The 27,400-nt window shown below is 32.1% G+C and overlaps 2 protein-coding genes across 2 annotated transcripts; both read left to right on the forward strand.

Moving 5' to 3' along the window:
* The first annotated feature begins 650 nt into the window (after positions 1–650).
* Positions 651–1,846, forward strand: LOC120159385. The gene is made up of 2 exons (XM_039169979.1): positions 651–918; positions 1,458–1,846. The coding sequence occupies exons 1-2, from the start codon at positions 689–691 to the stop codon at positions 1,603–1,605; spliced, it is 378 nt and encodes a 125-aa protein (XP_039025910.1). The 5' UTR covers positions 651–688; the 3' UTR covers positions 1,606–1,846.
* Positions 1,847–11,438: 9,592 nt separating this feature from the next.
* On the forward strand, positions 11,439–19,765 carry LOC120159522 (methyl-CpG-binding domain-containing protein 11-like). The gene is made up of 4 exons (XM_039170106.1): positions 11,439–11,537; positions 11,616–11,687; positions 12,607–13,287; positions 19,757–19,765. The coding sequence occupies exons 2-4, from the start codon at positions 11,625–11,627 to the stop codon at positions 19,763–19,765; spliced, it is 753 nt and encodes a 250-aa protein (XP_039026037.1). The 5' UTR covers positions 11,439–11,537; positions 11,616–11,624.
* Positions 19,766–27,400: the final 7,635 nt, after the last annotated feature.

Below are 27,400 nucleotides of genomic sequence, written 5' to 3' on the forward strand. Positions count from 1 at the left end.
TATTTTTAAATAATGTTCATAAGTATCATATTTATTTATATAAAATATACTATAATATAAAAAATAATATTATGGTAGTAAAATATTATTTTAAATAATTACATTTTTATAATAATACGATTTTTTCATCCCATAAAATTATAAATATTAAAATATTGAATATTAAAAATATAAAATATTTTAAATTCTCAAAATTATTAATATTTCAGTAAATCAAAATCTTTGTATATTATTATTATTTTTATAATTTTGAGTAAAGTATAAAAAATAAGAATTTATAAGGATCATTATAAAAAAATTATTAGTCCAAGGGTATTCTTGTCTAAAGTGGTGGGAATGTAAGATTATCTAAGAATTTGGAGGTAATGGCATTCCAACCATTTTAACCAAAAATGCTACTATTGGGAAAAGAGTATTCCGAGTAATGTAAGATTCCGTGAACCAAACGTGAGAAAATAATTTCGGAAAAAAATTCTCCTTCATAATGTAAGATTCTGCGAACCAAACGCACCCTTAAAGATTATTTTTGACAAATAGGTGAAAAAATCAATTCATTTGCCAAAAGTTGCTAGGGCCAATTTTAGATGTGAAAAATGAAAAGGCCCAAAAAAGAAATAATCGAAGTCCACTGCTATATAAATGATATTTTCCCCAGTTTATGTATGATTTGGTGAAATAGAAACCAGAAATGGAAATGCTTACCATTTGCTCTGCTTCACGCCACCCTAATTTCTCCAGTCTTTTCATTTCCAGAAGTTTGATTTCAGATTCCCTTCAAGCTTCAATATTTCCCCCGAAGTTTCATCCCCTCCGCCGCCCCATGCCCTTCCGCCTCCGTTCCAATCCCACCACGCGCCCGCCACGTAGTATATCAGCCGTATCCCGTCCGCCTTCTCCGCCTGACTCAGACCCCCCAGGTTTCCCCCATTTTCTCTTTGTTTTTGAACTTTTAGTAATTATATTCATGCCTTTGTAGTTTGTACTGGGATTGATATGGCTTTTGTTAATAAGCCTGGAAATTTTACGACTTTGGATATTTTCCGCTCATATTTGTCTTTTCCTGTTGTAAGTTAATGCAATAGAAGAGGATTAAAAGACCCTTATTTTCCCCTCGGTATAACTGAACTTTTAGGTGTTCTATCGTTCATATCACTGAACTTTCAATTGCTTTAATTAAAGAATTAAACTTTTATTATACTACTGAAAGTTCAAATTCTCCTACAAGTACAGTACTTAATTTCAGGTGTTGTATCGTTCATATCACTGAAAGTTCATAGCTTCAAGTAAAGCAATTGAATTTACAATTGAAAGTTCAGTGATACAGCTATAAATTCAGTAGTGTCCGGTGTAATTCATCTTTTTTTTTTCTTCTTTTTGCATTTGAATTCAAGATTACGTTGGAACTGCTTTGAAGGCAGCAAGTTGTGGTGTTCTTATGGTTCATTTTTGTGGAACAGGTTAGTGGGAAAGATGACCATATATCAGGATCGTGTGCGGATCTTCTTTGCTGTTCTTTTCTGGATGTCTCTGTTCTTCTGGTACTCTGCATGGGACGGGACGAATTCTGGTAACCTGATAAAGGATCTCGATTTAGAAGTAAACTAGTAAGAAATTTGATTCTGTATATAAATTTGAGAGATAGATTACTACTGTGGAAAATTCAAATATAGACAAAGAACGTATACTTTGTTATTTCCTCTTCGTTTTTGTTATTCCAGGGAAACATTTTCCTGTAATATCTCAGTGAATCAATGAATCAATTTCAAGGTTTTTTCTTTTCGCTTCTAAGAGGAAGATGAAAGTGAGATGCCCCCACTGTATAATTATAATAGTTAAAGGAGAAAGTAAATTATAATGTCAGTCAGAATTGCTGAAAGTGAGATTCCCCCAGTGTTGGTTGGTTGGACATTATTGGGACGAACATAGGATTTTATGTCAGAAATTTATAAAATTTTAGGGTTAAAATGTATAAAATTCTAAAATAACAAAAATAAATTGTCAATAAAAAACTAATCATGCCTGTATACTTGGTACTTTTCCACCACAGGATGCTCAATTCAATGTGAGAGCAATCAACAACAAAGACTTTTGGCCACAATGAAAACAAGGGTAAATCAATCTTGGAACATAATGCAAACTATCTTACAAGTAGGGGTCTTCAAATTTAATTTGTTACCATTAACTGAAACCGTTAACCGGTGTGACCGTTATATTTTACAAATTAATTAATTGAATTAATAAGGTTTAATGATTTCGGTTAACCATCGATAAATGGTTATAAGTGTCTGTTAACGGTTACAATTACGATTATAAATTTTGTTAAATGTTTAACCATCAATTAACTGTTAAAGAATAGAATTAGAAAAAAAAGAAAAAAAAGTTTCTTTCTACTTTTTTAGTTGTCACGTTTACCTTAGGGATACATTAAATCAAATATAGATGAAAAAATATTTGTTTTTAAAATATAAAATATAAATATGCACCGTAATATTTTAAACTGCAAAAAAATGAATATATCTTATAATATATATATATTTCTATAAAAATAAATAAGATTTCTACAATATATATGTTTCTATTATTGTAAATTTTATGAAATTTCAAATTTTCGTGTTGCGTTGTATGTGAAAAAAAAATTATTATAGGTTATGTTAACTTGTAATTGAAACGTTAAAAACGGTAAACTATTATCGGTTAATTATTTTTTAATGTTTAAGTTACGATTAACAAAATTTAATAACCATTATAATAGTTAACCGACCGTTTAGACTAAACGATACGATGAACCGGCCATGAATCCCCTACTTACAAGTGTAAAATTGTGCAGTTTTGGTTTCAGTTCATCAATTTACCCTTATGTCACAGTGCACGATCTTGAATTCGCATTCCTCATGGAGATAAGCCAATCCCTTTGCTGTACGCAGTTCATCAAGTTCCATCGGCTGGATATTAAAACTGCAGAATAGAATTCTTATTGATTTTCTGCATTTCACCCACAACGACCAATAAGTTTGGGCAGTCAGGAACCCGTGTACAAGACCAGATCCCCAGACTGAAATGCAAGATAATCACTCTTATGCCGTTAGAGAAATTTTTTGTCTTATTCCTTCCACAAACTCATGTCCGGTTTATTGTTGTTAAAAGACGATACAACTAAGAAAATCTGTAAGTATCAGGAGATATATTTGAGAATGTCTTAAAATAATATGAAAATATTAGATGTCAGAATATAAAAATATTAATAAAATAATTTAAATATTTGTAATATTTAATATTATATCTAAAATTATCTATAGAATAATATAGATATTTATAAGATTAATGGCTAAGATATTGATATGGGTTAACATCTAATTATCACTAAAATCTATAAATAGAGGTGAGATTTATGATTGTTATAGAGTGAAAATAAGGAAAAATATTACAAAAAGTGTGAGTCAGAGAAAAAAGACTTAGAAGTAGAGAAGAGAAAAATAGTGAGTTAAGTATGTAATACTGTGATTGTATTTTGTATTAATAAAAGTGTTCTCTTCTCTCATAATTGTAAGTTCTCAGATTAAATCTTAGTTTGTTTTAAGTTTTTAATGCATTTGTATTAGTTTTAATATATTGTTACTTAAATAATATATGGTCAATTCTATTGCATGAATGATATATGGTGTGTTGAACTCATCAAGTTTTCAATAATTATAAACCCTAAAACTATACTAAAGAGTTATTATATTGCTCTCATGAAGCACCAAGTTATTCGAATCCAACAATTCATTGTTTATCTGATAGTGTTTGCGGTCTAAGTAAACTTATCTCATCTTTTTAGGTATACAACTCCATTATTGTTAAACACAAATTATCTGGGTTTTCAACCAAGAAACCATGTGAGTTCTTGTTATGTTTTCTTTTACATTTTAATTTGTTAAAGAGAGATAATGGTATTATATTGCATACATGTTTTCTTAATGGTGGTATCAAATATTTTTATATTATATTATTTATCTTGTGATAGTTGATATCAATTTATAAGCTTTTTTGTACACGGAATGAATATAAAATAATATCAAGATTATATGAAAAATGATATGATAACTAATATAATAATATCTACGTGAAATATATCAACTTAATAACACACCTCTAACAAATATGCGGCACAAAGTTGATATCATGGTGAGGAAGCTCTCCAACAATAAATGATAATATCATAAGCCAATTGATTATCTAAAAAGATATTATTAGTATAATCGACTTTAATGTTTGATTAGTAATATAATAATAAAATGTAATTAAAAATGTAATTATTTTTAAAATAATGAATAATAAGAATATTAAGGCTTAATCTCGTAATTAGGATATTCTAATTAGTATTCATGACAATGAGATTTGTAATTTAATTCGATGAGTTGGGTTATATAGACAATAGTGTGGATATGTTGGGAAATAAACCAAGTACAAGTAATTTTCCTATAGTCAGATTAGTGAGAATACGAAATAAAAGCGGAAAAATAATACTCGAAATTGATAACGGAGTTCAGCCAATTGTGCTTACGTCTCCGGGCTGCTGCAGATCTTTTACTAAGAGAGAAAATTACAGGTGTTTACAAACACTCACTACTCACAAGAAACTCTCTAGTATTGGGAGAAAGAATGATTTTGGGATGGTTTTGAAGCAAAATGAGCTAGGGTATTTATAGTTGAAACTTAAGGACTTAATCTTGTAAATACCCTAAAGCCTAGGGATTAATTGTGATTATCCCATTATCATTTTCAACAAACATCTACCAAACTTTGAAAAACTATTTTTCAAAGAAACATTTACAAAACTTTGAAAACTATTTTCAAAGAAACATTTACCAAACTTTGAAAACCATTTTTTCAAAGTTGGTTACCAAACTTGAAAACCATTTTAATATTTTCAACAATCTCCCACTTGAAGACTGATTTTAATCTGTCTTCACACCTCGATCAATGCAACAGCTTTTCTAGTCTTGTTACTCTAGCATGCCAACTGAAGTTGAACACAACTTCAGTTTGTCTGTAGTCACCGTCTTTGTCAACATGTCTGCTGGATTTTGAGCTCCACTGATCTTTTCAAGTTTCAAATCCCATCTTCCAGAAGAGACCGGATAAAATGATATCGCAATTGTAGTGCTTTGTATTGGAATGAAAGACGGATTCTTTGCTAGATGTATAGCACTTTGACTGTCGCAATACAAGACATTGTTTTCTTTTTCTTGCCTAACTCTTCCAAGAAACTTTGGAGCAAACCATCTCCTTGCTGGCTTCCGTAATAGCGACATATTATGCTTCAGTTTGTGGAGAGCAACTATCTTCTGTAGTTGAGAACCCAACTCACTGCGGTTCCTCCTAGAGTATAGACATACCCTGTATGCTCCTTCTGATGTCAACATTTCCGGCTAAGTCAGCATCTACATAGCCTGTCAGTATCGTATCTCCACCTTTGAAACAAAGTTTTGTTTGGTACCCGCAGATATATGAGGATCCATTTGACTGCTTCCCAGTGTACCTTGCCCGGATTATTCATGTGCCTGCTAACAGCTCCCACTGCTTGAGCAATATCTGGTCTGGTACAAACCATGGCATACATCAGACTTCCAATTGCTGAGGCATACGACACCTTCACCATGTGTGCACGTTCTTCCTCCGTCTTTGGTGACTGTTCTTTGGAGTCTGAAATGAACACCTAAAGGTGTACTTACTGGTTTAGCATCTTGCATGTTGAACCTGGAGAGTACTTGTTGATGTACTCAGCCTGTGATAATATTAAAGTCCCTGACTTTGTGTCTCTCTTGATCCTCATCCCAAGAATCTGCTTTTGCAGCGCCCAGATCCTTCATAGCAACTGCTTTGACAATTTTGCTTTAAGTTTATAATCTCTTGCATGTCTGAGCCTGCAACGAGCATGTCATCAACGTACAACAATAAAATAATGAAGCTATTGTCGAACTTCTTGATGTAGCAACAATGATCTGCTTGGCATCTGGTAAAACCACTGCTACTCATGAAACTATCGAACTTCTTGTACCACTGTCTAGGAGCTTGTTTTAAACCATGCAAGCTCTTCTTCAACCTGCATACCAGGTTTTTCTTGTCTGCCTCTATGAAGCCTTCTGGCTGCCTCATATAGATTTCTTCCAAATCACCATGAAGGAAAGCTGTCTTTACATCTAACTGCTCAAGATGAAAATTCTCTGCAGCTACAATTTTCAACACCAGTCTGATTGTAGACAGTTTCACGACTGGAGAGAAAATTTCATTATAGTCAATACATTCTTTTTGCTGAAAACCTTTGACAACCAATCTCGCTTTGTAGCGTTTGCTCCCATCGTGCTCTTCTTTGATCCTGTAAATCCACTTGTTGTGAAGCGCTTTCTTGCCTGGTGGTAATTCAGCTAATTCCCACGTCTGATTTGACAAAAACGAGTCCATCTCATCTTTCATGGAAGACTCCCACTTGACTGAATCCTCCACTTGTATTGCTTCATCATAGAACTCTGGTTCACCATTGTCAGTCAGCAACAAGTAGTGCAAAGAAGGAGAATACCGTTGGGTTGGTTTAGGAATTCTGGAGGAGCGTCTTAGTTCCGGTGTGCCTGGTTCTTCTTGAACTGCTTCAGGACTGATATGAACATCATTTCCAGAAATCTCCTCAAACTCAGCAAATTCCTTTGTTTCAGCTTTGGTATTGGAGCTGCTTGATTCTACAGTTGACCTGTCTTTGTACATCACATTCTCATTGAAATGACATCTCTTCTTCTAATGATCTTCCGATTTTCATAGTCCCAAAACCGTAACCGAACTCATCACCGCCGTAACCAACAAAGGCACATTTGTTGGACTTAGCATCAAGTTTACTTCTTTCAGCAGAGTCTATGTGTACATAATACAACCAAACACTCTAAGTGTGAAAGGTTTATTTCTTTCTTGCTCCAAACTTCCTCTGGTATTCTGCCATCCAAAGGAATTGAGGACCCACGGTTGATCAGGTAAGATGCAGTGTTAATAGCTTCAGCCCATAGAAATTTGGGCAATCCGGCATGTATCCTCATGCTTCTGGCACGTTTATTCAGAGTTCTGTTCATGCGCCTGCTACGCCATTCTGCTGCGGTGTCATGGGAACTGTTGTCTCCATCTTGATCCCATTGTTTGCGTAAAAATCTTGAATCTCTATTTCTGTACTCTCCTCCATTGTCAGACCTCAACCGCTTGACTTTATACCATTCTCATTTTCCACCATGGCGTTTCCATTTTCTGAAGGTATCAAAGACTTCTGATTTTCTTCAGAAAATAAACCCACCCCTTCCTTGTAGAATCATCAATGAAGGTGACATAATAAATGAGCCTGCAAGAGATGGAACTGGAGATGGTCCCATACATCAGTATGAACTAACTCTAACTTTTCAGCCTTGGGTGTCTTACCAATCTTTGCAAAGCTGACTTTCTTTTGTTTCCAAAGATGCAATCCTCGCATAGTCCGACATCTACATTCTTTAGATCCGGCAACTTCCCCTTTGACAAAAGTGTCTTCATCCCTTTCTCGCTCATATGGCCAAGCCTTTGGTGCCATAGGTTTGATTTTCCATCAGCATCTGCTACTGCAATGATTTCTCTAAATTGGAGGTTACACAGAGAGTACCAGTCTTCTTACCACGAGCAATGACGAGTGCTCCTTTGGTAATCTTCCATTCACAACCTGAAAAGGTTGTACTGTATCCTTCTCCATCAAGCTGTCCTACAAAAATCAAATTTCTTTGAGACCAGGAATATGTCTCACTCCTGTCAGCTTCCAGGTGGTCTGGTTTGGCAGCTTTAGTCGGATGTCTCCTTTTCCGACCTCTTCAAGGTTTCATCATCATCAAGATGAACCTTCCCAAAATCACCACCGACATACTTCTCCATGATTTCTTGGCATGGCGTGGAGTGGAAAGATGCCCCTGAATCCAAAATCCATGATTCAATCGGACTGTTGACGCTTAAAATCATGGCATCACCTGTCTCCTCCTTCATGTTGGCAGATTCCTGTGCGCCGGTATTTTTCTTCGGTGCTCGACAATCTATTTTGAAGTGGCCCTTCTTGCCGCAATTATAACAGGTAAATCTTTATTTCCTGTTCTTGATTTTCCCCTCTGGATTTCGATCTGCCACGATTTGAATTTCATTCTGAAGTTCTCCCTCTAGACTCGTGTGCAAGGCTGAGGAGGTTGATGCTTCACCCGATTCTCTCCGTCGAATTTCTTCGCTCAGTACCAGATCCCGAACATCGTCGAATTTTAATTTTGTTTCGACGAACTGCTGACTGTTGTAACAGTAGCATTCCAACTGTCTGGTAAAGATAAGAGAATTAAAGCTCGAACTTCATCATCAAAATTCAATTTCCACTGAACTCAACTGGGTTGTGATTGTGTTGAGTTCATTTAGGTGTTGTGCCACCGATGCCCCTTCCGTCATCCGCAAATTAAATAATCGCCTCATGAAATGAACTTTGTTTGAGGCCGATGGCTTCTCATATATACTGGAGAGAGCCATCATAAGACCCGCCGTGGTCTTTTCCTTTGCAATGTTACAAGCAACATTGCGGGATAACGTCATCGGATAACTCCGAGGGCTTGTCTGTCGAGAAGAGCCCAGTCTTCATTCTTCATGCCCTCTGGTTGTTTTCCTGAGGCCGACCAAATTTCACTATTCACAAAATTCACTATTCACGTGAATAGTAACCCAAATAGTAACCTCACAAAAAAATGACAAAATTCACAACCCAAAAGCTCTGATTACCAGTTGTTGGGAAATAAACCAAGTACAAGTAATTTCCCTATAGTCAGATTAGTGAGAATACGAAATAAAAGCGAAAAAATAATACCCGAAATTGATAACGGAGTTCAGCCAATTGTGCTTACATCTCCGGGCTGCTGCAGATCTTTTACTAAGAGAGAAAAATTACAGGTGTTTACAAAACACTCACTACTCACAAGAAAGCTCTCTAGTATTGGGAGAAAGAAATGATTTTTGGATGGTTTTGAAGCTAAATGAGCTAGGGTATTTATAGTTGAAACTTAAGGACTTAATCTTGTAAATACCCTAAAGCCTAGGGATTAATTGTGATTATCCCATTATCATTTTTCAACAAACATCTACCAAACTTTGAAAAACTATTTTTCAAAGAAATATTTACCAAACTTTGAAAACCATTTTCAAAGAAACATTTACCAAACTTTGAAAACCATTTTTTTAAAGTTGGTTATCAAACTTGAAAACTATTTTAATATTTTCAACAAGATAATGAGGGCTCGCTAACACTAGGAACTCGTGATGATGAGTTTGACTCAGACAAAAGTGAATGAGGTCGAGGTCGAGGTCGGAAAAAATAAAATCATGGTGGACAGGTTTATTGTCATCAACAACAAACGTTAGTGAAAAAAACTAAGAGGACGACATACCAAAGATGCTAAGATTTTGAGAGGATGAATATCCGTTTTTCAATACCCAATTACTTTATAATATAACTAAACTAAATTAATAATTAAATTTTTATTCCAAATCAAATTAAGTATATTATTTTAATTATAAAGTAATAACTTATAATAAAAAAATTGATGAAAAAGGACCGGTGAGAAGAAACCTATATTAATTGAAATTCAATTTCAAATAGAATTAATGGTTATATATATATATATATATATATATATAACTCATTTAAAATTTTATTATTTTTAATATATTAATTTATATTTAAGGTTTGTTTGAAATCAAGAAGCTCTTGAATTCTAATACTTATCATATTTATATATTTATCCTTCTTTCTGTTTTTTAAATTAAAAAAATTCTTGAAGTCTAACACATAAGTTATTTTTATTATTTGTAATTATAAAAATAATAAATAATATTAAATTTTAATTTGATGTACCTATAAAAGATAAACAATTATAATATATAATCTAAATTTTGTAAAATATAATTTTATAATAATAAAATTAATTTTTTGTATTAAGCTAAAAGTGATTACAAAATAATATTTGTTATAAGCACTCTAAACCATTTGACAATGAACGTTAGTTCGCTCTTGCAGTCGCTAGTGTTCAAATATGTGTCTTCTAAGAATATAAATTATTCCTTTTACCACTAAGATAAGTTAGTACGTACAATAAAATTAACTCATTAAAGAATGTCTTTTAAAAAATTATCAAACCAAAAATATTTTATATAGAAAAATTTAAACATTAAAAATTATTATTTTTTATTTTTAAAAAATATAATTAATTTTTTTAGAATTTGTTTATTTCGTAGGGAATTTGATTTTATGAGTTAGAAATGGGAAAGAAGTTGTAAATAAAATAACACGTAATTAAAAATCAGCTCGGATCCCAAGTTTGCATTTCAATTTAGTTAAACCTAAAACGTTATCCTCATCTTTTCACGTTTCGGAGGTGGGGCAAGCGGCACCCTTCTCTTTTTATCCCGTCGCACCCTCACTCTTGTGTTAACGCGTGCGATTGCAATCACCCTATTTCTTAAAAAGTAATGGGTAAATATATATTTTGGTACTTGAATGACTTCTTAATTCAATTTGATACTTATTTATACTTTTTAATTAAGTTCAAAACATGAGTTCTATAACAAAATCATTCCAAAGCATAAACACTTCAAAATTATTAGTGGTTAAAGTTTAAATTAGTATTAACTTGGCTTCTTAATATAAATTGATACTTAAATTTAATTTATTAGTTCAGACTGATACTTTTAAAATTTTCAATCTATTTGAATTGAGAAACTAAGTTTTTGTTCTAATTTGAATCTTACCACTTACAAATTTAATGGAGTTATAATTTGGGGTAACATATGTAACGGAATCCGAATATGTACTCAGTGGAGGATTCATCATTTGTTTAGGGTAAGTATTCATTCTAGAATCAAAATTTCTTTTTATTAATTATCTGTTTTATTAATTGTGTTTACCTTAAAATTTTATTATATCATACACAATTATAATATTTATTTATTTTTAATATGTGTGTACCTTCAAATTTTTTTTGAATCCATCACTTTATGTACTACTTCGACATAGAAAAAACTTACTAAAATGAATAAAGAAGTTATGTTTAGTACCAAATTGTATATTACAAAAAGTTATACTCAACGTTAGGGTACAACTCACGCGCTATGTCACGTGAACCAAATTGACGAGCTTGGGTTGCACGAGGACGGAACAGTACTCTCTGGAATTTTTTTTGAAACCGCGAATCTAAGACACGTGTCAACAATCCATTTTTTTCAATAAGAGCCAAACTCATTAGAGAAATGAAACGACTCGAATTATCGTCAGAATACCACGTGGCATATTTCCACTGGAGATTGCTTCAAGGCACCAAATTTTCGGTGCGTGGAGCCGTAATTTTATCACTCCGTTAGATTTTGTAAAAGAAAAAAAAAGGACTGAAGTCGCAACATATTTTATGACCCTTTTCTTCTTCTTACCACACAACGCACATAAATTCAAATCAGAGTAGAGAAAAGAAGCCCTTTTTAAGGTAAAATTTTCAGAGAAGGGTAGGTATTGTTTTGGGTTTTTGTTTTCTTTTTCAGATAAGAATTTATTGCTTAAGCAGGTGAAAAGAATGGAGAGTAAGGAGGAAATTATTTCTGTTGAGCTTCCTGCACCTGCTTCTTGGAAGAAAATGGTAATTTTTTTTAAAAAAAGTTTATTTTTAACTTGTTTGAGTACTTATGTGACAATTGCTTGTTCATTTAAATTTTGAATTTTTCTTTTAGTTTTCTATAGCTTTTTTTTTAAATTTGTGTTTTTTGGGTGTGAATTCGGGAAGTTACTGCTAAGTTTGTGTTTTATTGGTGTTTTGCTTTAATTTGTTTGTTTATGGTTGTACTTGTAATTTTATCACTATGGTTAGTTTTTAAGTTTTTACCTTTGTGTTGCTTGTAATAGTTGAAATTAGGGTTTTGTTGAAGTTTTGATCTTTCAGCCATTTTTAGGGTTAAGTTAATTTCTTACACGGTAGGTAAATTTCCCCCAAATGTTTTTCCTGAGGTAATTTCTTTTTCTTGGGAGAAAGGGGGACACCTTTTTGCTTTATATAGTGCACTTCATGAGAGCATCAGTGACAATCATGCTTGTTTTCCCGACCGATATCTGCTGTATTCCCTTTCAGGCTTCTTTAGAATTAGCAGTGTGTTTTAAACCCAGAGAAAACTCTATCGAAGTAGTTACGAAACGTGGGAGAAATCTCAAAAGCGTGAAAGAAATTGAGGTTAATCTTTTGTTTTGATATTATCTCGTTGGTATAGGATGATGCGATATAGACGTTCGCTAGTAGAAACGGAGCAAAAATAAAAGAAAGGTTTTTGACTTTGGTTTCATCTCAGTTAAGGTGGGATGTAGTTTTTTGTATACTGGTTGTGTTATAGGTAAATTTCTTACACTTGTATATGATATCATCCGCCAAGTCCAAGAAACATAGGTGCACTGGATGTCAATGACACATTTTGAGTTGCATATGCGTTCAAGTTACGGTGCTTTGTCTCCATTTGATTTGACGCCTGTAGTTTATTTGTATAACATGTATTTCCGGTTTATTGTTACAGTTTTTCCCCAAGAAAGTTGGCTCGCCAAGGAAGACAGAGATCGTGTTCATTGCACCGACTGGGGAGGAGATTAGTAACAGGAGACAGTTGGAGCAGTACCTAAAATCACACCCCGGTAATCCACCAATAAAGGAGTTTGATTGGAGTACCGGTGAGACCCCTAGAAGATCAGCAAGGATCAGTGAAAAGGTCAAAGCTACTCCAACACCGGAAAAGGAAACCCCAAAGAAGCGAGTCCGAAAATCATTGAGTGCTAAGAAGGAAGAAAAGGAAACAGAGGTCAATCCTGAAAAAGCTGAAGGTGAGAAAGAAAGTGAAAAGGAAGATGCACAAGCCGCTGAAAAGGATACTTCCATCGAAACTCGGGCTAACGATGGAGGTAAAACAGAAGTAGTGGACCAGACTGAGCACACTGATGCCAAGATGGAGGAAGCTGGGCAGGAAGATGCTGGTAATGATGTCAAGGGTCCAGAAACTGCAGAGGCTGACAAAAAAGAAGATGCTGCTGGGAATGAAGAAACCCTGACTCCAATGCAGGTTTTAGAGAAACCAACAGAAGATGGGATTCAAACTGAAAAGGCAAAGGATGAAGCCCCTACAGAAAAGGTGCCGCAAACTGAGGCAGAGAAAGAGAATGGTACATGTGAGAAACAACCAGAAAACATGGGAGCTAACGGGGGAGTAGAGAAAGAGAACCCAAATGGAGCAGTCCCTATATCCGAGGGAGAAGCCAAAGAGAAACAAGAAGTTTTCGAGGTAGAGGAAAAAGGCAAGGCAGTAGATGCAGAGATGATCGAAAATGGTAAGGTTAAAGAAAGTGGGCAAGCTGATACCACACAACCTAGAGGAGCTGCTCCTGTGAGCAGCTAAATAATCCAATAACCCAGTTGTATTTGCCTATGTAACCTCTATGATTCCATGGATGACTGTAACATTAATGATGTTTCTTCTAGATTTGGTTGTCAGTGGGATAACAATCAACCTGTATCCCTGTAAGAAGTAGGTACAAACACTGCAGGTTTTGTAACATTGTGCAGAACTTAGATTGTAGACACCTGGTACCCATGATTTATGGTTTGTTGCCCAAGTCTCAGATTGAACATTACATGTTATGTCACTGATTAACTGCACTGTGATGTGCATGTTTTGATATTGTTGTTGACACGATGAGGATGTTTTTGCCGATTTTAGTATAGCTACTATGAAAATGGAGAAAGCTGGAAAGAAAGAAGGGCAGTGCCGCAGTGGCAAGAATGTGATATAGATCGTCGCTGTTACGACTTGTGTGGTGCCGTGCCACTTGTTTAACGTCCAGCGTTGTATCTTCTACCTAAAGAATGTAGGGTAACTGAAGCATGATTCTGTAATGGTACTACTTTTTTTATTCTTCTTAGAGCTGATTTCATTAGCATGACCCAAACCATCAATATTGGAGATTATTTAGAAGTTGAGATCTTGAAGATTGTGTTGTGATCTTTCATGAAGATAAAATTCTCTTGAGTATAAACTATCTGATAGAGATACAAGTAATACAAGATGATCTATTTTTAGGGGATCATAATCCTTTTATATAACTGATTTAAGAATTAATTATTGTTTGTATTTATAACTGTACTCCTCATCAAATTATAAATGCAACTTTAATAGTATTTATATTTTTATTTCCATGACACTTCTAATATTTTTGACTTCATAACATAATTTGTCACTTAATTTATGTCATATATTATGATAACAATATGCATTAAAAATGTGTACATAATTATAGATTTTAATTCAACAATCTCCCACTTGGGCAACATATGTTTCTTGATAAATGTATAACCTTATAAGCTCAAAATTTGTTATCATGCAATATGTATTCTATAATAATTACGTCCATCAACTATATCCATATATGGTCAAAGCGGTCTTTTCCATATCAATCATGACTAGATCCGTCAATGGTCACGTATACAAACATAGTCAAATGACATAGATCGATCATGGAGAGTAGCATGGAAATTACATGCAATGTGAACCATACATGTCTATTTCCAACTAATCCTCTTTAGTGAGATCAAATTTTACCAAAACCAGTGTGTGAATAAACTAAAACAAATTTTTTTCTGCACAAACTAACCTTAAAATAAATATCCTTAAACTGAAGTAACTGAAATTGTATCTATAACCAACGAACATTTAAATTACAAACTCTCACTAAAATAAAATATCTTTAAATGATATTACACTAACATGAGTAGTGTGCTCATGAAAGACTAAGGTAATAGTTCCTTAATAAGCTCATAATAATGAGTTTTTACCAATATGCTCTATAAACACATAACCACTATTTATTTTCTTTAACAATAAGGAACATAATGTCTATGTGCTTAGACTTTAAGGTGTTTATGTTGTATTGGAATAAATGATTACAACTTTATCGTCACAAAATAACTCAAGTGATATTTCTTATCAATCCATAATTAGCAGTCCATGTGAAAAAAATTTGCATCCATATTCCAATAAGTCAGAGTCCATAAAACCTGATGATCTCTTACTTACTAGACCTCCGATATGTGAGCATATAATATTTTTGCTTTTAAATGTATCGTATGAATCGACTTGACTGCTATCCAATGATCCATACCTGAATCGCTAAAATATCTGTTTAATATCCCAAAATCATATACCACGACTGAATGCGTACAAACCTGAGAATACATTAAATTCTTCATTTATTTCTAAAGTATAAGGAACCTTTTTGCTTTTCATTAGTTTCAAAATCATTTTTAGGACATTAATCAAGACTAAACTCATTTCCTTTAGCAATATGGGTCATCACTTGGTTTACTTCCACTGAACTTATAGTATATACAATAGTCAACCAAATTTATCTCAAAACCAAACGAGATAATCATTTGATGAAATTTGTTATACAATTAACGGGAGTCATACTTAAACTCATAAATGGATTTCTTTAATTTGCATATCATTAATTTTGTATCATTAGATACAATTTTTAATTGCACCGTATAAACCATCTCATCAAATGTTATCATTGAGAAACACAATTTTGAAATCCAACTTATGTAACTTAAGGCCAAATATGAGCAATAAATATCATGATTATCCAGAAAGAGTCTTTCAATGAAACCAAAAAGATTTTTTTTTATAAAATTAATACATTCTTTCTGAGAATATCCTTTAGATACAATATATGCTTTATATCTGCCAACATCACCTTTTGCATCCATATTGGTTTTAAATATCTATTTGCAACTAATTATCTTTGTACCTTCAGATAATGAGACAAATTCTCAAACTTTATTATATTGTATATAGCTTATACTCTTCTTACATAACGTTAATCCACTTTTGAGAGTCAGAACTTTTATAATAATCTAAAATAATATTTCTCTCTTCTAATGGATCGTCAAAATGACACTTGTTCTTTAAGGTTGTTGAGTTTGTTCTTCCGTAACAATTTCTAATCTTAAATGGAGAGTTGTTCAATATTATTTTATTGAGGTTCTAGATTCACTTCTTGATTAATAACATATATGAACATATGGATATCATCAAAAATGATGATAGGAATTAAGTTATAATTCAATTCCCCCTCAAAAGCAATTCCTTAAACCTTATTTCTCCCTCTAAACTCAACATCGTCAAAAATAATGTTATAAATCTCATCTTAAAAATATTTCTAATTATAAGATCATAAAACTTATAACCACCGGATCACTCAAAATAACCAAAGTAGTTGCTTCTGTTTTAGAATTTATTTTCTCCTCATATGTCCTAACTTATTTCAAAAGGAGAACAACCCTTTATAAAATGTTGTTATCTATTATAATTTGAACAAATGTTACCTCTCAAAATCCATTATACCAATTAAGGATGTTATCCCCCATGAGAGATGGAAATTGTTCTGTCCTTAGTGCAAAGTCTATGTTCATATAATCAAAACCTTATGTAAGTGTATTTTCCCATTCCTTTAGATTTGTTTTCCTAAGCATGTGTATAAAATGTATATTAATAGATATTGTGATAGCAATAAATAAATATTTAGATGAATATAAAACAAAACATAAATAAACTTTAAGCTCACATTAATATTCTTAAGTAAACAAATAAATTCAAAAATAATGACTAATTTACATCACAAGATACTCAACACTACATCAATATTAAGTCTTTGGACAATAATATTAACAGTAAACGGTACTCTTGTTGTAGTATCAAACATTGACAATAAGTTATGTCGAACAATAGACTAATCTCGGGACTAGTTTAATGCTCACAAAAAATACCTTATAATTGTCACATATTATTACCACATGTGTCTATTGAAATTTGGCCAAATATTAACTTTTCTTTGCATCAATTTATAAACGCATGAATAACAAGAAACGCATAATCATCTTGATATTTCGAATAAACCAGTGTACAAAAAAGATGTCACTTTGGCGACATTTTGTTTCAACTAATCTACCAAAATATTAGACCTAACCAAAATATGAATTAATTTGTCTCAATGTATATATTCTAATAACCAAAAATCAGATCTGAAATTTTGATCAAATCAAATTGAATATATACATATATTGCATTAACATTATAAATAAAATCATATAAATATTATCAACTAATCAATTTCTCTTGATTTTATCTTTTAAGTAAAAGATAACCAAAATAATATTAAATTTGAATAGCCTTAAACCTTATCCCATGATATCAGATGCTCCATTAATATTTCATCTATAAATAAAATATTCATCTTAAGTGATAACTAATGCGGTAACCAAACACTGATAATAAGAACATGTCAAGCAAAAATATTCCTTTGGGTCGATTTATTACTCACACATTAAACTGAATAATTATCACATGCTTATTACCAAAGTTGTACATACAATTATATCAACTATTAATCATCATTTGGGTTGATCAATACTAACATATCTTAAGTTACATGTACATAATCTTTATGTTTGAAAAATCAAATATTTTCCATAACTGAGGTAACTTTAATGACTTATTGCTTTATTTACGTGTCTCAAAGTAAATATCAATATTCAAATTTAATATTTCTATGACAATCAAATGTCAAAACTAATTTTTTTTATTGCACTACAATATCCGAAATAACACAAAATAAGGTTACATAAATGGTGCTATTCAAAAAATGAAAACTCTAGTGTTTGATTGTTTCCGAAAATTTCCTTAAACATGCATTTAATTTATAACTTCATAAACTACCTAAGACAAATCAAATTCAAAATAATCAATATTTAACAAAAACCCAAAATTAAAGTACATAATAAAGAATTAAATTATTAATCAAGCTGAATCAAATATATCAATACCGTATATATATTCTATAATTTGTAATAGTCAAAAACTAAAACTGAATTTTCTAATCACGTTATGATTTCCGAAGTAACCCATAATAAGATTGTCTAAATGACGTTATTGAAAAACTCAAAACCTAAATATTTGACTATTTCTCAAAAATTTCTTTAAACACTACAACAAAACAGGTTTTTAGAGGCGTTTTTTTGGTCATATAGCGACGTTTTTAAACACCGCTAAAACCAACACCATAAAAGATAGCGACGTTTTTAATCTATAAACGTCGCTAAAGTTTATGAGTTTTAGTTGCGTTGTTTCCATAAACGCCGCTAAAGGTTATGATATTTAGCGGCGTTGTTGAAAAACGCCGCTATATATCCTTTTTATTTTGTGACGTTTGTAAAAAACCACCGCTAAATGTTATGACATATAGTTGCATTTGTTCCCCATATAGTTGCGTTTGTTCCCAAAAACGTCGGTAAAGGTTGTGACATATAGCGACGTTTGTAAATTAAAACGCCGCTATTAACTATGTCTATAGTGGCTTTTTTATAAACTCCGTAAATGATCTAGAACTTTAGTGGCTTTTTTCTTCTTCTAAAACACCGGTATTGATTATGTATTTAGTGGTGTTTGTTATACAAACGCTAATTAACACAGATTTTGCCAAGGGTGTTTCCCGCTCTTCTGTTACCCAAATTTAAATTTTTAACATGTAGAATTATCCAATAAAAGTATAACATCCATAACAACAAACTTTAAATCCATAACAACCAACTTTAAATCCATTATAATAAAATCAAACTTAATATCAACGTAAAATATAATGCAGTTCAACATTGTTAACTAGATTGAACAAAACATATATCTAAAATAAGACCTAAGATGGTGGACTCTGAGGTTGATTTTTTCGTATCATCTGCATCCTAGCTTCAAGTCAATTTTCAAATTATTGACATTTTTGCTTATATATTGTTTCTCTCTCTGCTTCCCTCGCTTTATTTTCGGCTTTCATGTTAGCCATTTTGTGATCCATTTAAGCCAAAATGTTGCTTTAAAACTAACTTCTAATTGAGAAGACTGACTTTGTAATGACATGTACTAAGATGAACTGGATCCAAATTCCAAAATATTTGGTGGGAGTAACGAATGATCCTTGACAGCGAACCCGACCATATCTTTCAGGACCCAAAACTTTATTAATAACTTGATTTTCGATGTCATCTGCATTAACAATACCATGACTTAAAGTCATAGCTTCATACTCCGCCCTTTTATCCCTCAATTTTTACTAATAATCAATTCAATAATTATTTTAAATAAGAATTTCATACTATAGATATAAATATAAATGTCAATGAAAAATTCACCTTCAAAATATTGTACCAAGCAATTAACAAAGGAGAACTCGTAGAACAAAATTAAAAAAATGAGAATTACCTAATCTCTTTTCAACACCACCTTACAATTTAAACACATCTAATTATTGCATTCGTATGCTAACATCAAAAGATTCTTTTTCGAACAAAAACATTAATATTGAAACATTCAAAATGAAATAAAAGACAAATACCAAAAAATTGAATTTCCAAAATATTCTACTTCAAAGCAGAGCTTCAAAATAAAGGGAGTGCTCTTACGTAGGACATCTAAAATTCTGACATGTTTAAACAAGTATTGAATCATTTACTTTGCAGGATACTAATGCATAATAAACATTGTTATACTACAAGAAGTCTTTACCAAATGATAAATCCTGGAGTGCATTTTACTTTGTATTAAAGTTGCATGATTAGGTTTATCTGCTTAGAAGATAAGATAGAATGTAACCAAATTCAATGCCTATATTAAACCTGGAGAGTTGGAAGAGGAAAGGAGCAGCGGAGAGCAGAGGAAAGGAGGACCGGAGAGCAGCGAGCTCAATTAGAAGAGGAAATGAGGAGCTTGGTGGAATGGACGACAGTGGTGACTGATGGCGCAACGGTGGTGACCGACGGCGTGACTGGTGGCGACTGCTGCTCTGATTTGATGAAGATGATAAAACTAATTTAGGGATCGGACACGAGAAAAATTGAGGGGTTTTCTAAAGTTTGCGGCGTTTTCAAACCAAATGCCACTATAGAACAAATTATCGCGGTGTTTTCAAACAAAGCGCCATAAAAGTTCTAAACTATTGCATCGTTTATTACAAAAATGCCACTAAATTAAAGGACTATTGCGACGTTTGAACAAAAATGCCACTAAAATACAAGTCTATAGCGGCGCTTGTATAAAAACACCACTATAATGCAACTCTATAGCGGCGTTTGCTAAAGTCTAAGTCTTTAGCGGTGTTTTTGCACAAACGCCACTAAAAAATGCGGTGTTTTGGCATTCGATCATAAAACGCCGCTAAAAATGCACAAAGTAAACCATTGATTAGGAAAGAATACCCAAAGTAATTTCAAATGGGGGAACAAAGAGAACCCTTGATTAGGATTAAGCTTTGAAGGGGATGAAACAAGGAAACATAAATTTAAAATTAAAAAAATGGAAGATTTGATTACTTGAGAAGATGAGTGCTGCCGGCTTGAATCCTCGTCGGTGAGAAAGAGTAGATGTTATTTCAAAGAATGATTTGGGTGTTTCCAATTTACAGATTTGGAACCCGATGGGTTAACGGATTGGGCAATTGCAATGTTTATAATAAAAACGCCACTTAGGTACATGACTATTACGACGTTTATTATAAAAAAACAACTAAATTACATGGTTATTGCGGCATTTATTATACAAAAGCCACTAAAGTACATGACTATTGCGGCGTTTGAAAAAAATATCACTAAAGTAGAATTTTATAACGGCATTTTTAAACCTAACGCCACTAAAGTACGAGTTTATAGCGGCATTTGTAAACAAACGACACGAAAGTCTGAGTATTTAGTGGCGTTTGTATAAAAGTGCCGCTAAATTACTACTCTGGTGTGGCGTTTGTTGAAAAAATGCCACTATATATGAAACCTATTGTGTCGTTTGTCTAACAATGCCGCTAAAGTACTACTATGATACGACGTTTGTTGAAAAATGCCACTATAGATTAATCTTATTGCGGCATTTGTATAAAAACACCGCTAAAGTTATCATTTGTGGCGTTTGGAAGGGAAACATCGTTATATGTTAAAAGTTAGTGGTGTTTACTCTCAAAACTCCGTTGTAGAACAGTTTTGATGTAGTGAAACATGCCTTCACAGAAAATTTTGACGTAAAACTTTAAACCAAATTTTATAAAATATCAAACTAAATGCATCGTAATCTCAATAATTTAACCACATACATAGTTGCAAGTACTTTTAAAAAAAATGAAATTCTTGTTTATATTCCACACAAGTTATAATTCAGAAGATCTCAGTGTCTTATTCAAAAGCAAAATAACTAAAATAATAACCCAACCAAAAACTTTAAATTCATACAGAAAAGGATTACTCGTTTGTTATTTCCTTGTAAGTTAAGCTAACACTTTCCGTACACTAAAGTAAATATTTAACATAAAATCAAGTGTTCAAGGAAATTACCAAATTTTAAGATCAAGAATGATGAAAAGAAATCACAAATCATCAAGTAAAGGTGCAATATGAATTACCAACTTTGGAAACAAATACCATGACTGGAAACAAATTACAAAGTATAATTAATGACTCAAGTTGTAACATCCCAAAACTAGAGCAAATGACTAAATGGAAGTTTTGAAAATTTGAAGTCTAATTTTGAAAGATCTGAAAGTTCAGAGACTTAATTAGGAATATTTTGAAGAATATTTGGTAAATATATAAGGAAGTAAGGGTAAATTGGTCTTTGCAAAGAAAGATTTTTATTATCTCTTTATAAAAGAGATAACCACGTGTAAATGGGAAAGAAAATTCTGGAGAGATGGGTTCAGTTTCTTCTTCTTCCCATGTCTTCATGTATAAGGTGAGTTGGATTTAATTTGCTCGTTTCTTCAATCGTATGGTTTCTTTTGATTCTTGAGTGATAAGAAAGAGTAAGGGAAGAGTTATGGTGACCTAAAACTCCAAAATGAACAAGTTATAAGAGATTTAAAAAATGAGTTTTTGAGTGAATTATTGAAATAGAAGGAGTTAACAGAATTTGAAGTTAAATTTGACTTGTCAAAGGGTTAATTAAGAAGCTAGAGGTGATAGAATTGAATTAAGAACACATGGAAAATTTGATGAAATTCTTTGATTCAAGAATTGTGGTGAATTATGAGGGATAGTTAAGTATTATAGTGTTATAAGAAGGTTTACATATGTATAGATGAGTTTTAAGGCATAAGGAGGGGTTAATAAGTAGAATTTGAGGTTAAAGTAAGAATTTTTGGGCTCAAATGGAATTTCTGGGTTATGTGCATCGATGCATATTCAATGTGCATCGATGCACTCTCAAATAAATTAACATCGATTGCAATTGGTGCATCGATGCATAAGGAGTGCATCGATGCATCCCCTTAAAATAAAAACATCGAATGTAATTGGTGTATCAATGCATGGGTAGTGCATCGATGCACATGTTAAAGAATGCATCGATGCACTATAGAATGCATCGATGCACTTCAAGGGGAAATTGAAATAGACATTTCTTTTGGTATAAGAAATTATAGATTAGAATATATCAATTGGATACTAATATGTATCAATGTATGATTATGTAGATACCGAACTCGAACAAGTTCCGGAACGATCATCAAATTAAGATTCGATCGAAAGAAAGGAAATCATAAAAGTGAATTGGAACTTAGTGAGGCCAAGGTGAGTGCATCTTATTTGTATAAGATTATATGGAAATTGGACTTGTGATAGGTCTATTTCCTATAGTAATAGCTTATTAAGTCTTGATTATAAGTATGTTAACAATATGAAGTGTATGTATGTTTAATTATATGAATTGATATGTTTTTGTATGTGTTATGTGGTTTATGTAAAAACACTATTAAATGTTAAGGAGAGAATATAAAATAAGTTATGAATTATAGGAATATAGAAGATAAGTCAAGAGATTTATGGAAATGAAAATAGATATTTATGAAGAGTCATAGGAGAACAAATATAAGTCATATGATAATGAAATATAAGCTATGTGAAAGTGTTCTAGGTGTTTCTATGTATTATATGAAGTATATATGATCATATGTGAACAAGATATGATATGTATATTTACGTGAATACCTGAGAAATGATCTAAGCTATATGATATGATATACGTGATTATATGCACTTTCGATATATGTTATATGACATGGATCTATGTGACTACGTGAGAAAGTATATAAGCTATGTGACATGTAAATGTGAATAATATGAAAATGTTCTACGCGTAAGTGAACTATGTGTATATATGAATATGTGAAATGACAATGCCCATGTTATGTGTCTTGAGAGCTAGAGGTATAGTTGGCATGGCAAGAGTCGAGGGTCTACGCGGTTCTTCGGGACATATATGTATTCCTTGGAACATGTGTTATGTCTTTTGAGACACATACTTGATCCTTTGTATATGTATATGATTCTTAAGGAATTTTTTACGTGGTCCTTAGGGACATTTTATATGGCACTTCGGTGCAATTCTACGCGGCACTTCGGTGCAATTCTACGTGGCACTTCGATGCATTTATACGAGCTGTGGTGACAGCATTAGTGCACAACCTCTATAGACTCACATATCCATAGTTCTCACATGTGTACATGGGCTAATAAAGAAATAACAACAAACATATAGTACATGTGACTTGTATGCTTTTGTGTTATGAATTGTATCATATGATTTGAATGATGATATGTGTATTGCGTGGTAAAATGAGTCATGTTGGTTAAAATGTTAAGTACGAAAGGATATGACTACAAGATATAAATAATAATCATATTGATAGTAAAGTAAGGTTAATGATGGAAAGAATGAATGATGTGTATATGTGTACATTTGATTACATGAAATGCTATATTGTTTTGTGTGATAGCATGATATGATATGTTCACGCATGATTAAGTAGTTAGATTTACTTGCATGTGTTTAATGTCTCACTAAGTCATAGACTTAGCGTGTGAGTTCACACGTAGGTTCCGGAAAGCAAGAAGAGAAGTTTAGAGGAGCAAGACATGTCAGATTCTCTTTTCCACAATTCAGATCAGAAATATGTTTAAATTATATGTATTTTTGTCATATGAAATGTAGTTGGCATGTAAGATAAAAGATTTGTACTGGATACGCTCTGAACAATTTGTAAAACCATACGTTTTATACAATAGAAATTATTTGGATTTTATTGGAAATGTCTAACTGAATTTCATTAGATTTTGTCAAAGAAAAAGTTTTGAACGGTCAATGTGACACCTCAGACTCGTATTCGGGTCGGGTACGGGTTGGGGTATTACATTTAATGGTATCAGAGCTACGGTTTAGCCGATTATAGGCTAAAAATAAAGTCAAAAGCGTTTTAAAAAGTAAACATGCCAACACAAAGTGAATTTTTTTTTGATCTGATAGGGTAAGAAGTGTGATGTCTTGTTAATAGAGTTAAATTGTTATGTTATACTAGATGTTTGATCATGAGAATTTCCAAAGTGAAACAGAAGGCGATACACCTGAAGGTAATAGCAATTCACATGCCCTGGCCAGACAGGGAGAAGAGCAAACACCTCAGGGAATGCCTATATAAAATTAGAGAATTATTCATGATGTTGAATGAATGTATCGAAATAGTTAAAAGAGTTATGAGCACCGAGCTCAAGGGTAAGTTTGAAGAAGGTTCTGTTGTTACAGACCTTTAGATAAATGATATGAATATAATGCTAGAAGGTGTTCATTGTTCCAAAGTGGAGAAATTAAATTGAGAAGTTCGTTATTACATGGATAAGATAGAATATGGTGAACAAGTGTCATCATAAGGACACTAGAAGATCAATAATGCGGTGAGAATTCGTAGAGTAATTCAAGAATAAGTGCATCAGTTACAAGCGTATATGATATGTAACGTCAGAGCTTATGAGTTTGAAGTAAAGAAATAGTAGGGTGTATAAGCAAGAGTGTGGATATGATAAGGGTTTGTACTATAGAAGGAGAAAGTTAGCGTTGGCTAACAAGAATATGTGATGGGAATGTACTGGAAGTATAAGATTATAAGATATTGTCAGGATATGATAACCAAATATGAAATAGATCTGGATTTTGAGTAAAGCTGAGGATTGATAAGAAGTGTTTGAGAATGTGTATATCGATAATTAGTTTATAAGACAAAGGAAGTCATAATGTTGAGTTTGAACAACGGAAATTTCAGGATGTATGAGAATAGAGGTGATATTGACAAGTTAAGTAAACAAATTTTGAGATAATTTCGATTAGAAAGGATGTATATGATTGGTTGACTAGGGTTTGTGCCCTAGATTGAATAGATGTTATTAATTAGCTATCAGAGTAAAAGTGATAGAGTTATAAGATTGGAGGAAAAGATAAAGTTGAGTTAATCAATTATGATGTGAATCTGAATATAGTTGTGTATTATGATCAGATAGCTATGATGTCGAGAATGAGATAAGTATTTGTATAAAACCTTAAGGAAGGAAAACGCAAGTATAAGAAATGATAAAGAATGAAGTTATATATAAGTAAAAGGGGTTATTAAAGTTATGAGTATGCAATGAAGATTGATACACAAAGATGAGTGTAGGTGATAGTACAAGAGTATGTGAACATGAAAAGAAAAGTATGATTTGTGTATAAGAAATAAATAAAGGAATAATGGAGTAAAGAAATGAAAGGGATTGAGTTAAAGGATTAGATACGATAAAGGTTATATGGAAGCGTAGATGATAATTTTGATATAGAAGTAAGAAAATGTGCAAGGTGATGTGAAAAGATTGTTTGATTCCGTAAAGTATATGTTTAATTACATTTGAAGAAGATTTAAGGTCGTGTTTTTGGTTAAATGATGATGTAAAAACGAATTTGATTATTATTGTAAGGCAGTTAGAGATGAATTTATGATGTTGTGTGATGAAAATGGATGTTACTGTAATGAGTGACATTATATGGATTTTAGAAAGGTTGAAGGAAAATGCAAAATCGAAGGAGAAAAAAAGACAGAAATGGAATGAAGTTACTGGTTACTATTTATATGATAAGTGACAGTAAATGAATGTATAAAGGAAAAAGAAAGTACGAAAGGATATGACTACAAGATATAAATAATAATCATATTGATAGTAAAGTAAGGTTAATGATGGAAAGAATAAATGATGTGTATATGTGTATATTTGATTACATAAAATGCTATATTGTTTTGTGTGATAGCATGATATGATATGTTCACGCATGATTAAGTAGTTAGATTTACTTGCATGTGTTTAATGTCTCACTAAGTCATAGACTTAGCGTGTGAGTGTTTCACACGTAGGTTCCGGAAAGCAAGAAGAGAAGTTTAGAGGAGCAAGACAGGTCAGATTCTCCTTTCCACAATTCATATCAGAAATATGTTTCAATTATATGTATTTTTGTCATATGAAATGTAGTTGGCATGTAAGATAAAAGATTTGTATTGTATACGTTATGACCAATTTGTAAAACCATACGTTTTATACAATAGAAATTATTTGGATTTTATTGGAAATGTATAACTGAATTTCATTAGATTTTGTCAAAGAAAAAGTTTTGAACGGTCAATGTGACACATCGGACTCGTATTCGGGTCGGGTACGGGTTGGGCGTTACACAAGTATTAATATTATAATAATGGATTTTTCCATGATCATTATTTTAGTAATTAAACTAATCCACATATAATAAAATTTGAGAATATCAATCGTAATGAAATAAAAAATAAACCCTAAATTTTATATAAAAATTCTAATCTCATAAATCATAAGCCTTAAAATCGATTGATTCTTAATGATTCAACATCATAAGATAACGATACCACTTGTTAAACCAAACCATATTAAATATGAAAATTAACCATGATCTAATTATGTCAAACCATCAAAATAAATTTAACTAGATTTGCGAAAGCATACCTGAATATAATGTTAGAGACTATCTAGAAGGTTAAGATCTTGAAGATTGTGTTGGTTATGATCTTCCAAGAAGATAAAAATATCGAGTATAAAATCTATGACGGGGATACGAGTAATACGAGATGATATATTTTTTGGAGACTATAACTCCTTTATATAGTTGATCTAAGAATCAATTATTGTCTCTGTTTATAACTCTGTCTCTCATCGAATTATAAATACAACTTTAATAGTATCTACACTTTTATTTTCATAACATTTCTAATACCTTATGACTTCATAACATAATTGGCCACTTAATTTATGTCATATGTTATGATAATAATATATATTAAAAATATGTGTCCATAATTATGGATTTTAATTCAACACATTAACTCTTAAAAAATTATAAATTTATCTCCGTTAACATAAAATTT

This window comes from Hibiscus syriacus, unplaced genomic scaffold (assembly GCF_006381635.1).
Source record: "Hibiscus syriacus cultivar Baekdansim isolate YM2019G1 unplaced genomic scaffold, ASM638163v2 tig00111366_pilon, whole genome shotgun sequence".
Lineage (NCBI taxonomy): Eukaryota > Viridiplantae > Streptophyta > Magnoliopsida > Malvales > Malvaceae > Hibiscus > Hibiscus syriacus.

Bases quoted from the DNA above. Each gene is read 5' to 3' on its own strand.
- LOC120159385 (XM_039169979.1), top strand. From the start codon at position 689: ATGGAAATGCTTACCATTTGCTCTGCTTCACGCCACCCTAATTTCTCC. The intron at 919-1,457 runs TTTCCCCCATTT...TTTGTGGAACAG, and splicing joins CCTGACTCAGACCCCCCAGG to GTTAGTGGGAAAGATGACCA.
- LOC120159522 (XM_039170106.1), top strand. From the start codon at position 11,625: ATGGAGAGTAAGGAGGAAATTATTTCTGTTGAGCTTCCTGCACCTGCT. The intron at 11,688-12,606 runs GTAATTTTTTTT...TTATTGTTACAG, and splicing joins CTGCTTCTTGGAAGAAAATG to TTTTTCCCCAAGAAAGTTGG.